Source organism: Letharia lupina, assembly GCF_014066315.1.
Source record: "Letharia lupina isolate WasteWater1 chromosome Unknown contig_17, whole genome shotgun sequence".
Classification (NCBI taxonomy): Eukaryota; Fungi; Ascomycota; class Lecanoromycetes; order Lecanorales; family Parmeliaceae; genus Letharia; species Letharia lupina.
In genome coordinates, this window is record NW_023502986.1 from 343,655 (window position 1) to 358,288 (window position 14,634).

Sequence of the window (14,634 nt, forward strand, 5' to 3'; positions counted from 1 at the left end):
TCCCAAATTTATCTTTGATTGATTCCCTTCCCCCAATTTAAGAGGCATAGTTGGCTAGAGTCTTGATTATTCCCAAAGCCCTTTCAGCCACGGATCCATAGATACGGAGTACCACTTGATATCTTTCCACAAACGTCCGAGGTGTCCTCCTTTCTCAAGCCTTCAACCTTAATCCAATCTTCTGCGACACGTTGATTCATGTTTTGTAAATGAAACATTGTGGTCAATTTATAAAAACACATACATGTTTAAATGGCATTGATGCTCAGCGATGACGGATTCAATTGGATGATAACTAAAAGCTGCATTTCTTTCATACTCCGAGACCTCTTGAAGATGAAGCAAGGGGGCCAGAGGGCGCGATTGAATTTCCCGAGGAATGCCGCACCTAGCCTTGCAGGTCGTAAATAGGTAGTATTCTTATGGGTTAGCTCATTGCCGTCTTTGTTCACAAAAGCGGACTCAATGACATGGGTATGCTCGGTCCACCGTAGGCCGAAATGTGGGTGTCTTTTTGTTCGATTCTGCAGGAGACGCGTCAAACACAATACCCACAATACCTAAATAATGCAAGTTCGACCGACCCGCTTTTTGCTCTCAATGCTTTTATCGAATACCTTTGACAAGGTTGTTTATCAACGTGTCTTGATTCAATGTTAGAATACCTTACTTACTTTAGCAGCGACTAAGCTTAAACTGCCGCCGGGCCTCAGGGACCAGGGGAGCTGTGCCCCGAGGGTGAGGCCCCCTAAAGCTCGGCCGGCGGCCGCAAAGTTTGTCTCCGAAGTCAGAAGATAGACGTCAACCGACAACATTCGGATATTCCTAAAGTGTCTTACCAACATCATCCACATGTACAGGTGACAGATGGTCCAACCTTATCTTTCCCAATCAGACACGCTCATGAACAGCACAAGCAAACATATTCTTGGCTCGCTTGTCGGCTCAGACTGTTGACAGATGATCCTTTATTAGGTATTAAAGTAGGTAGGTATCACTGGCTTGAAAACTTGTTGCTTACGTGCATTCGGAGTTTCCCCATCGGAATAGCGCAATCGTAAGCGCCTATGCAAGTTGTCCAGGGCTCCAGGCACACATAAGATTTACTTTGAGATTTAAGAAGATATTGGAAAGAGAGAAGAGGATTGCATACTAATAATTGGCTCTCGCTGATTATCGGGGGACGTGGTATTTAATTCACCGGATTTCCACGATCTCGAGGTGAAATGTTGGGGATCATTTCTTCTCGGGGCTGCATCATGTATGCACTCCCCGCAGTAGTAAGGCTATTCGTATTTCTCAAGAGACGTCCAATCCAATGGGATCTTTCTGAACCCGATGGTACCGAATCTTCTGCACTCTTCTTATCTTCCATGGATCCATGATTCTATCTTCCTTTGCTTCCCACTAATCATAACCTCTTGCTTGCCAAGATAATCTGACTTGTTTCATTGGCTGCGTCTACTCCACAGGTCCCTTGGGTACGCCCGCTAAAAGTTGATTCTTGATCCTCTGCATTTCATCTAATCAGTCTAGACTCTACTTGCGCTCCCCTCATCCCTCGTTTCTGTCACCACAAACAAGGCTCCTTCCTTCCAAAAAAACCTTTGGCTCCCTACACCAACAGGAACACTCACACGAGAACATCTCTCCTCAATCCCAAGCGCCTTCACGAGCGAAAGCATCATGATACTCAATCGATCATGGTTGAGCCCCGTCCGATCTCGCTTTGGGGGCGAGTATCGGTATGAGGGTATCAGAGAAAAGGCCGACAAGAGACCGTCTATCTTCGGGCGAGCTCGAGTCGCTACGCTCTTCTCGCTTTTGATCACGATCGTCATTCTCTTCTCCCTTGTGGTATGTCTCGAGCTATATTTAGTCCTCGCTCGTCTCCCAATTTGAATCAGCAGCTAACTAGAACCAATACCCAGTTTCACTCAGACTCTATCAAAAATGCCTATTTCAAACCATCCAGCCCGGATGACATCGCAACGTCCGAGAGATCTGGCTTCTTCCATATTCTTATACCTGCAGACAGAAGCGATGTAAATCTGTGCAAAACAATCATCAGCGCCACCATCCTCGGATACCCAACTCCCACTCTTTACAATTGGGCCAAAACTGGTGATAAGATGGCAAAGATCAGTGGTGCATTGGATTACCTTAGGGCCCTAGACTCGAATCACGACGAGGATATGGTGTTGTTGGTGGATGGCTTTGATCTCTGGTTTCAGCTATCACCGCAGATCATGATCGACAGATATTATGAGATTAACAGCGTGGCCAACGAGCGCGTCCGCGGGCAATTGGGTAACGAAGTTGCGGATACGTCAGCCACCACCCAGACCATCATATTTTCTTCGCAGAAGAGATGCTGGCCGGGCAAGCGTGGCGATCTCAGCTGCTACGCCGTTCCGGAGTCACCACTCCCGCGATACATATATGGACCACAGACGGATATAGATGTTGGCGATAAGAAGAACCCGTATCTGAAGTTCCGACAACGTTGGTTAAATGCTGGCTTCATGATAGGACCAGTCCATGAACTACGCACCCTGTTTGAACGGGCATTGGAAAGAGCGGAAGCAAATCCTAACCAGGAGGGAAACGATCAGAACGTTCTCTCCACTATCTGGGGCGAGCAGGAATATGTACGGGAAGCCGCACGGCTCAGCAAGCTTCCACCTCGGAAGCGAGAAGAGCAGACCCCGCGGAAGGCTTTTAAGCCGGCCACTGAAACGAATTATGAATTTGGTGTAGGACTTGACTACGAGAGTGCTCTCTCAATACCGACTGTGTTCGCCGAATACGACTCACAGTGGTTAGTCTTCAGCGATAGCAAGACCCTCGACAAGGCCTTCAGCGAATACAACATTACTGACCCACGTGCCACCTCCATTCAAACCGACGTCGCGAACGAACCTGCCCCGTTCAGCTCTATTCGTAACGACAAAGCTGATGACTGGCGTCTACCTACCCAATCAATGAGCTGGAAGGAGGTGCCATTGTACACCAATCTTTGGACCGGTATCGTCCCTGCGGTTATCCACCACAATGCCCACCGAGATGGATTGAAGTCTCTGAGAGAGACAGTCTGGGATCGGATGTGGTTCCAGCCATATGCTCGCGCACTTCTCAATGCGCGTATGAGGGAGCCCTACAAGCCAATTGCTGTCAGCAAGTCTAACGGACGGAAATGGTTCAGCACCATGGATGGGGAAAAGAGTCTCGGTGCATGGACAGACAATGCAGAACAAGGCGGATGGATGGACTGGACAGATCTCTGCCCGGCCAAGGACCAGGAGGAAATCTTTCGAGATGGAAAAGGGCCATGGGTTAAGCAGGACATCGGAGAAGAAAGTGTGCATTGGTGATCGTGCGTGGTGTTTTAGAATAAGGCAAGCTCAACAGGGGTGGAAGACGATTTTGTATGGAAAGTAGCGTATCGAGTCGGAAGTGGCTACAGCCCGGATGATTGAGCTGACAGATTGGAAACAATCAGGGACAATTTTAGACGATGTGGAGGCTGACTAACGCCTAGTTGATGCAATCATTATATATAGAGCCTAGACCAAATTGATGGGATCAATGTCAACTTGGAGACGTGCAAAAAGTGAGCGATCCTTTTTGGAATGTCTGCCAAGCCGATACAGGCCAGGTAAGCTGTCTAGAAAGGTGACCAGTTCAAGCGCAGACCCTATCATTCTCACGTCGATTTGGGGTATCAGCTGATACCCAAAACCATGTGTGATCTATGACCGAACTTGCCCCCGACTGTTCGCTCCTTGGTGCCGTTCTGGTCGATTTCTGACATCTTGCCCGACCCTGAGCTCGTATAAAACTCATCTCTATTCTTTCATCTTTAGTTCTTTACATGCACGACAGCCTAGATCCTGGTCTTCTACCGATCTATCACCAGCCTGCTTGCCCGAGGGTGTTTCAATCAATTATTAATTCAAGCCTTCTACATGATTTGCCAGTTAAGATACTTGCCAGCATTCAAAAAAAAGCCAGCCCTTGAGTCCTTACAGGATTCCTAGACCGCTAATCTGTCATCAGTGTCATCGGAAACCCTCTTTTTGACTACGTGCAAGAGAATTCCGGGTGCTGTCATCTGCAGGGCTGGATCGATTCAATTGCAGAAGCTTGTCTGTACTGTCCTCGCCGTGCTCAATCGCCCTGGACTTGGTGGCATCGAGGAACAAGATGTGGATTTTGACACGCTTCTGCGGCCGAGAACAAACCTCGCCTGCTTGATGATATCACTGATCAAATATTCGCTCTTCATGACATTGGGTCTGTAATAATGGACACCGAGTACTTCGAACGATTCCCTTATCGCCCCATGACTACAGAGACCAGAAAGGAGCTCCAAAGCGGCTCTACGGGGGCTTCTGCCTGCCAGGACGGACGTCCACCATATTCGTCGCAGGTTCTGCTTCTCTGCAAATTTTCCCGTCCCACTTGGTTTGGGCTCATCGGTTTGGAAATTGGAGGTATTCTTTCAAATTTCAGTAAACATATGACGTTGTGGGAGAATGAAGAGGTGGAGTAAATCTACAATCATTTGCGTGAACAGTATCAATTGTCAGAGGACTTCTCCCATGACTGCGGAAGCTCACTCCAGATCGACAGTTTACTCGCAAGCTGTGGTCATACAAAGGCTGCTGGTCAACATGGGACACGATATTGGGGACCAGGTCCCAGTTAGTCTGGACCTTGGCTATCTAGGTACTGGAAAGCAAAATCACATCTTGAAGCTCCTGGCTGCTTCGGGACTCACCTTTCCCGCCTGTGTCTCCCACCGCCGTCTGGTCCCCTGAAACCCCTCGCCAATACCCCAAATGAAGGCTGGTTGTGTTATTCAACGGTGATTGCAATATTCTCTGCCCGCCAAACAATCAACTTGCGCGCAGACCGGTCCTTTGTCTCCTCAGTTCGGATTACTGTATGGGACAGAGAAAGACTGGTCAGGTGGAGTTTATTGGGTCTGGATACTACTCGGACATTGATGTAGCAAGATAAGCCGATGGAAATAGTGGTCGTAGCATTTGTGCGCACTGCGAAGCGAGTTAAGGATTACATACTTATAGTGCCTAAAAAGTCATTTGGGGATCGACGGCGCGAGCTTCTCATCAATATCACTCTCTTGAGATTTCCCAATGTGAAACAGGAGGTGGAGAGGTTCTCAGATTGTGAACAGAAGCTTAGATTTTTGGGACCAGCCCGAGAGACCGACGATCAATAACGCGCATTCCTACTAGACCTTGCCACCAAATTCCGAGAGATTATCTCTCACGCTCTCAATGCCTACCATAGTCGAAGCTTTCTGTTTGGGGAACCCTCCCCTTTGATTGGCCTCACGGATCATTGACCTCAATACCCCCTTCTCAGATGACGAGTGGTACAAAGGTACTTCTATCTGTTTCAGCCAACATAGGACGGGTAATGGCAGCCAGTCAGCCATTGAACCACCCGATGACACCCACACCACCGTTAAGTGTCCAAACAACGCAAATCAAACTGTCATTAAGATTAGTTTCAAGTATTTCAGAAGGATGGAACAGAAGAAGCATTTCAAAATAGTAGGAACAATTGACTTCAAATTTGGGGAACAATATCAGTTGAACAAATCGACCTACTCGAGCTCCATGTTCCGCCTGCTACATCGTCAGACTCAATGATCATGAGCGAGCTTCAGTGTGCAGATTTAGATGGTAGCGAGCGGCTCCAGTATCACAGAGTCCTAGCACGAGGAGATGACAGTTGGCATGATATGGTACAATCGACATCGATTTGGCCTACCTGGGCCAATGATGGTGAGATTGAGGTTGGCAGGTTGGCTCTGCTCTGGCATAGTCGCATGTCTAGAGATCAGGCTTCCTACGAGGATCTATTCAACGCGATTCAGGATTCTTGAGGCTAGACATAGATAGGGAGGAAGGTTGGGTGGCATTAGCCATTAAAGTAGAAATGGGAGAGGCGAGCTCGGCGAGGGCTCGCCTGTGGCTGTTGGCAATTGGTCCTACTTCGGTATCAATTACCAGCCCTACGTCTTCAATACGTGCATGGAAATTAGAAGCTTTCTATAATAGAATATATATATTTATAATTTAATCTTTTTTTTTATTAAAATATAACGTAATAGCTTATATATTATTAGAGGTTTTATAATTCTATTACTCTTATTAATATTAATATTTAAATCTTTTAATCTTATTAATTCTTTATTTTTAATTACTTAATTTTTAATATTAAATTCTTCTTTATTATTATTATCTTTATAAAAGATTTAAAAACTAAAATAAATTATAGTCTTTATATTATAAATATAATAGTAACGAAGAGATAGAAGATAGCGCTATAATAGCGCCTTAGTAGATACTATCTTTTAGTAGATTTCTCTATAAAATCTTAATTATCTTATATTTAACTTATAAATCTATAATAGTAATAATAATTGATTTTCTACTATTATAATAATAGTAGTAATATCGAGTTATTATATAATAAGTATTATATAATTATTTACTATATATTATACGCTCGATATACTAGTAATTCTTATTATATTAGAAGATTTTAAAGTCTTAAATCCTTAATTCGCTTTCGCTATATTTCTTTTTATATTTTAAGAATCTTAATTCTTTAATATAAGAATCTCGCTTTTTTCGAATTATTTTTTCTATATTATAAGAATTCTAATTCTTTAATATAAAAATCTCGCTTCTTTCGCTATTACTTTTACTACGTTATAAAATTCTCGAGAATTCTAATTCTTTAATATAAGAATCTTAATTTTTTAGAATAAAAAAGTTATTATTAAGCTGGCTTCGTTATTAATAAGAGATCTTATTAGTATTAATTATTAGATTTATAAATTTCTCGTAGTAATAGACTAGGTCTATTATTACGAGATTTTCAAGTTTATTAAATACTTTATTAATTATATCGTTTAGAATTATAATTATTAATCGAAATAGATATTAGAATTATCGAGATACTTAAGAATATCGTTAATTAAATTTTTAACTTTTCTATATAGTTAATTTATAAATTAATTTATCTTTTAAAGAATAGTTAAAGCTTTTAATAATTAAATATATAACTTTTAAAATAAGCTTAAGCTTATTTAATACTTTAGAAGTTATAATTTATTTTTTATAGATTCTATATCTTATATCTTATTAATAAATATTTATTTAAACTTATCTAGTATAATCTCGAATTCTATTAAAGATATTAATTAGATTATTAAAGTAATCTTAATAATAATAAAATTATAAAGATTTAATTAGTCTAACTATAATAGAAGATTAATTATAATAAAATATTAGTTTTTCGTAATTATAATAAATAGCGTTATAAGAATTATTACGTAGTATTTCTAATTAATTAGACTTATAAGAATTATTTAATAAATTAAAATCTTTTAAAGCTATTATAATAGAGAACGTTTTTAATTATATATATTAAAATCTTAATAATCTTAATTTCTTTAATTTTAGCTACGATAATAAGTCTATTAATATTAAATTATTAATTAAATATATTAATAAGAAAATATATTTTTAAGATATATATTTATTCGTAAAATAAGCTAAGAATCTTATTATTATTAAGATTACTAATTTAATAAGAGAAAATTTATAAATAAATTTATATAGAATAGCGTTAGAATAGTAGATAATAGAAATTTCTATTATCGAGAAACGTATTATTAAATTTAGTAATAATATTAAAAAATAAATTATCTTATTAATTATTAGATTTAAGAAATCTACTATAATAGTAATTAATATTATATTTCGCGAGCGTTATATTATATATAACGTAATCTCTCGTTATAAGCTATATAAGTATATTTAAAAGATTTTAAAATTAATTAAAAATATAAATATAATACTTATTAAGAATTAACTATTAAAAGTAGAATATTAGATATATTAGATTAATTGAAAGACTAAAAGACTAATTATTAATTTATAGAATATATGAATATTTATATATATAAAATAGATAATTAATAGTAGCTAATAATTACTAGCTCTAATAATACGCGATATATATGCGATAGTCGAAGGAGCTAATATTATAATACTTCTCGATAGTTTTAGAAGCTAGATTTTCTAAATCTTAGTATATTATATTTTATATATATTAGTTTTCAAATCCACGCTTTATATTCGAGATTAATTATTTATCTAGCCTTATTAAATCTATAAAAAACTTCGATAAAGAAAATAGAAAGAGTGCCGAGGCTTTTGAATACCCGTTTTAAGACCTCGAAATAATCTAAGGGTTTTTAATATTTTACCTATATTATTTCGAGACCTCGAAATAATCTAAGGGTTTTTAATATTTTACCTATATTATTTCGAGACCTCGAAATAATCTAAGAGTTTTAATATTTTATTTATATTATTTCAAGACCTTAGAATAATCTAAGAGTTTTAATAATTTACTCGTATTATTTTAGAATCTTAAAATAATCTAAAGGTTTTAATAATTTACCCGTTTTAAGACCTCGGATAAAATAAGAATTTTAGTTCGATATTTTTTATATAGGGATTAAATAGTAATAACTCTCTCGTCGATAAATACGAGCTAAAAAAATAGGCTATCGCTATAAGGTGTATCTATTTATAAACGATCATCGAAGACTTAGTTTGATATCTCTTAGGAAGTGCAAGGATATTTTGATACTGCCTTGCCCGCTTCCGGGCTCATAACCTGTTGATATCTCTTAGGAAGTGCAAGGATGTTTTGATACTGCCCTGCCCGCTTCCGGGCTCATAACCTGTTGAAAGTAGGATACCAGACATGTTAGATTGATTGAAAGACTGAAAGACTGATTATTGATTTATGGGATGTACGGATATTTATATACATAAAACAGGTGGCTGATGGTGGCTGGTAATTACTAGCCCTGGTAATACGCGACATATATGCGATAGCCGAAGGGGCTGATATTATAACATTAACTTAATATTATTTATAATATTATCGATTTTAAACTTTAATATAATATTAAGAAATCTAAGAATATTATAATTATAAACTTATTTTTTATAATTCTTAATAATTATAAGTATAAATAATAAGTTTATATTAATAAATATAAAAGAAATCTAAATTTAGAAAGTATAATTTCTAAATCTTTTTTTTAAATAAATTAATAATTTTATTTTTATAAAAGTAGATCTATAGAGTAGTATAGTTAATATAAAAATTTATTTAATTATAGAGATTAATTAAGCTTCGTTTAATTAAGTCTTCGATTTAATTATTAAATAGAATATTAATCTTTATATCGATTTAAGTTATAATCTCGATATTCTTTTTATTAGAATTCTTAAACTTATTAATTATAATAGTCTTATTATTTAAGCTATCTAAGTAAATTAATATAATTAAATTAATACTTAATAAAAAATTAGTTAAGAATTCTTTTATAACGCTTTTAAATTATTAAATTTATAAATAAATTAGATTTTTAATCTTAAGAATAATAGTAGTTTTATTCTTTTTAGCTCGCTTTTAATAGTATTAATAGATTATTATATTCTATTAAATCTTAATATAATTTAGAAAATTATTTTTAATTTTAATAATAGAGAGTTTATTAAGTATTTAAAGATATTATAAATAAGAATTTTAATAAAGAATATAAGAAGTCTATAAGATTTTATTAATACTATATTATAAAAGAATAATTTTTAAATAGCGCTTTTTAAAAAGCTTTAATCTTTAAATAAAAAGAATTTTATAAAAATAACGATTATAATAATATATAGAATATATATTTTATAAATAAAAAAGTCGATTATATATATAGTAAATATGAAATATACTTTTTTTAAGAAATAAATTTTTTAAATATTTACGATTAAACTATTAGAAGGTTATAAAAGTAAAGTTCTCTATTATTATTATTAATAAGATTTCTAAATTTAAAGTAAAAGATCTTTTTAAGATAACGCTTAACAAGTTCGAAGCACTTATAATAAATAATATTTATATAAAAATTATTATTAAAATTATTATTAAAATTATTATTAAGCTAAATTATAATATTAGATTTAAATATAATTTTAGAAGTTAAAAGTATATTATTATAAAGATTATATATACTATAAATCTCGATATTAAGAAGAATAAAGTTTTATCTAACTTTAACTACGAAGTAATTTTAAAAAATTATATTTATTTATAAAAGTATGTTTCTAATTTTAAGATTAAAAAGATAATATTTTTTATATTAATTTAAGAAGTAGATAATAAAATTATTAATATAATTAAATATATTAATATTATAATTTATATTAATAATATTATTAATAGATTTTAAAAAATAAAAATATTTTATTTTATAATAAAAGTATATATTATAAATAATTTTAAAGCTAATATTCTTATTAGTATAAATATTATAACGCTATAAAAAATAATTATAAATTTAGATGTTTAAAGCGTTAGACTAGAAAAGTACTAGAAATTAAAGATATTTATTAATATAATAATAAGAATCTAGTTTTATTTTAAGCGTATTATTTATATTAAAACTACGATTATTATAGTATTAAATATAATTTTAAAAATATCTATTATATATAATAATACTATTCTTAAAAATAGAGATTTCTTATTTAAGTCGAATTATATTTAAGACTTTAAATTTATAAATAGAATTTTCGCTTATATTATTAATAATATAATTTTAATAATATAAATATATAATACTATAATAATATCTATTCGCTTATTATAAAAAGTAAGATTAAGAGTACTTTATAAGTATAAATAAAATAATATCTTTCTAATAATATTCGCTAATATATATTTCGCTATTAAGAATATAAAGTTATAAAAAAAGAATCTTACTAAGAGAATTATATTAGCTATCGCTATATTTATTAAATTAATTTAAAAATCTATATTTTACTTTATTTTGATATTTATAAATTCTACTATATAATAGAATTTATTTATATTTAAATTAATTTAAATCTTAAATATTTAATATTTAATAATATTATTATCTATAATACTTTGAAAATTATTTTATAAATTACTTTTATAGTAAAGAAATTCTTAAAGATTTAATAAAATTAAGATATTATTATAAATATTCTAGAAGAAAAATAAATATCTATTTCTCTAAAGTCGAATATTATAATTAAATCTTTACGAGTATATTCTATTAATTAGAAAGATAAGAATATTATTAATAAATTTTTTAATAAAATATATAATTAAAATAAGATAAAGTAATCTAACTAATTTATATTTTATAATTATTCTATCTTTATAATATAAAAATAAATATCTAATAATAGTAGAAAGAACTATATTATTATTAATATTAAAGATCTTAATAAAATTATAAAATCTAATTTTTATTTATTACTCTTATAATCAAATATTATTTTCGCTATAATAGAATTTCTATATATTTCTACAATAAATAGTAATAGCTATTTTTATTAATTTTTTATATATTATAAAAATAGATATAAGTTTATAATAATATCTTATTAAGAGTAAAAATAATATAATATTACTTTTATAGAATATAAAGAATTACTTTTTTATATATAACGTTAAATAAATAAGATTCTTTATTTACTTTAAAACTTTATTAGAGTATATATAAATAATATAATTATATTCTCGAAAATACTATTATAATATCTCGAATATTTATAATAAATATTTACTCTCTTTTAATAGCGTTATATTAGTCTTAATTCTAAAAAATTCTTTTTAAATTATTCTTTAATAACCCTATTAGTATAGCGAGTTAATTTCTTAGAACTTTCTATCTCTAAAGAAAAGCCAATAATTATTATCTCACTACACTTTTTAAAATTATTATAAAAACTCGAAATATTTTTTTAACTTATAGAATAGTTATAGTTATTTATATTATATTATATTTAATATATTAATCTATTATAATAGCGTAAGATAAAGTTTATAAAAATTATTTCTAAGAAAATTAAAGATTATATCTAAAAACGATATTCTAACTCTTTCTACTATAAATTTATAAAAATCGAAATTAAGACTTTTTAGAATCTTTAAAAAATCTTTTCTAATCTAATTTTTCTAATTTATTTTAATTCTAATTATCGACTTTATATCGATTTAAATACTTTTAAAAAATAAATTTTCGCTATTATAATTTATTATATAATTAAAAATTTAAAAGATTAAGAATTCTTTTTATAAATAAATATATAGTTAATTATATTTTTTAATAAGATACTAAATTAGATTAAGTAAAATTATTAATTTATAAAATTAGAAGTTATTAGTATAGTATAAATAATTAAAAAAGTATATTATATAATTAAATTTATTAGAAAGATATTAGTAATTATTTTTATAGATTATTTAATTATAATACTAATTTTATATTAGATTAATCTTATTATTTTAAATATTAATAAATTAAATTTACGCCTAATATATACCTTCTAATCTTTCTTAATATTTAATTTATTTATTTATTATAAGATTAATAAGATAAACGTTATATCTAATATTCTATTCTATTTATAAAAGTTTACTTTTATAATAAAGAATAATTTTAAAATATTAGAAGTCTTATATAGATAAGTAGTAGAAATTAAGATTATTATATTATCTTTCTTATATTTAATTTCTTAAGAATTATTAATTAGCTATTTTATTATCTTAGTAAAAATATCTATTAATTTTAAAATATAATTTTTTAAAGAATACTTTAAAAATAAGTAATAAAGTAAGATTTTTAAGATAGTTTATAAAGTAGTTAAGGAAACTACTATTACTTTAGATTAATTTAAAGAAATCTTATTATTAATATATAATCTTACTACGAAATTAGATAAGACTTTATAATAAATTTAAGAATCTATTATTATATCGAAGTATATTTTAAAATTCGATAATCTAAATAATTATTAATTTAATCTTTATTTTAAGTTATAAGATAGATTAATTTATTATATAAATTTTAATAATAAGCGTAAAAGACTATATATATTAAATATATTAGAAAAAAAAGTTTTCGAATTAATATATAATTACTAATATTATAATAGATTTTATAAAACTTATAATTAAATTATTAATTTTATTTATATAAGATATCTAGTAAAGTATTTATAAATTTATATAGATTACTACTTAGAATATAAGCTTAATTAAACTAAGCGTAATAAATTTTATAGAAATATAATTTCTATTAATAAATCGAAAATCTTATTTTATATTATTACTATAGATTTTATAATTATACTTTTAATAATCGCTAATAAATATAATTATTTATTTATTATTATAAATAAGTTTTTTAAGCGAGCTTTAATTATACTAGAGAAAATAATTTATACTATTATTAAATAGATTAATCTTTTATTTATAATCTTAATTTAGAATAAATAGAGTATTTTATTAGCTATAATTAATAATAAAGATTTTAAATTTATATCGAAATTCTAATAAACTATCTTTAAGAAACTTAAAGTAAAAATTCTTACTTTTATTATAAGAGCAATATGGAAATATAAGCACAATAAGTAATATATAGTAAAGATGATTCTTCTTCTACTAAGAAGTAATTACTTATAATACTAAGCTAAAGTTCTTACTAAGATACCTTCTTAATAGATATAAAGATAAATAAAATCATATATTTATATAGTTATAATAGCTTACTATAATAATATATCGTTAATAAAAAAGTATAACGACCTCGATATATATATAAGTAAGAAGTATATAAGTAAAGAAGTTATTATTAAATAGTAAATATAGATAGTAAAGCTCTTATATAGTTAGTTTCTTTCTTCTTAATATTATAATCGTAATAGCTTACTTCGTAATAGGCTTCGAAGATTTAATTACGGAAGGCTTCTATAATAGTAATAAAGATAGTAATAATATAGTAGTGAAAGGCTTTTATAACGTCGTTAATAGCGGAGATAATAATAATAGCGAAAATAATAGCTCTAATAGCGGAGATAGAGATATATTAGTCTTATAGTCTTTCGATATAGCGATCTTATAGTCTCTTACCAATTCCGAAGTATCGCCTAGGTGCTTAATATTATACTATTAATTATATTTAAAGCTATATCCTTTTTAATATACTAGATATTTAATTAAATAATCTTTATTATAACGTCTAATACGCTTATTAAGTAAGAATTATAATTTATATAATTTATAATTATTAATATCATCTTTTATATAGATAGAATTAAGCTTTTTTAGTAATAGCTTATAAAAAAAGTTAGTATTAGTAAGTTATAATTCTAATTATACTATCGAGAATATAAGATAAACTCTTTAATAATTAGATATATTAAGATAATATATTTATTTATCTATCTTAATAATAATTTCGAAAGAGTTAATATAGCGTTAATTAATCTTATTTATCTTAATAATATTAATAGATTATAAAATAGAGTAGTCTTTATATAAGCGTAAGAGTATCTTATCTTTCTTTCTAAAGTATATAAATTAATATTTATAATTATAGTAAAATTTCTAAGATATTTAAATAAAGCTTATTATATTAATAGCTTTAACTCTAATAATAACGTATATTTATTATAATAGTTCGAATAATATAATAAG

The 14,634-nt window shown here is 29.3% G+C and overlaps 1 protein-coding gene across 1 annotated transcript; it reads left to right on the top strand.

Moving 5' to 3' along the window:
• Positions 1 to 1,686: 1,686 nt before the first annotated feature.
• On the top strand, positions 1,687 to 3,374 carry HO133_003296 (uncharacterized protein; the record flags this gene model as incomplete). Its single annotated transcript, XM_037294219.1, has 2 exons — positions 1,687 to 1,857; positions 1,932 to 3,374. The coding sequence occupies 2 exons, from the start codon at positions 1,687 to 1,689 to the stop codon at positions 3,372 to 3,374; spliced, it is 1,614 nt and encodes a 537-aa protein (XP_037149600.1).
• Between the last annotated feature and the right edge of the window lie 11,260 nt (positions 3,375 to 14,634).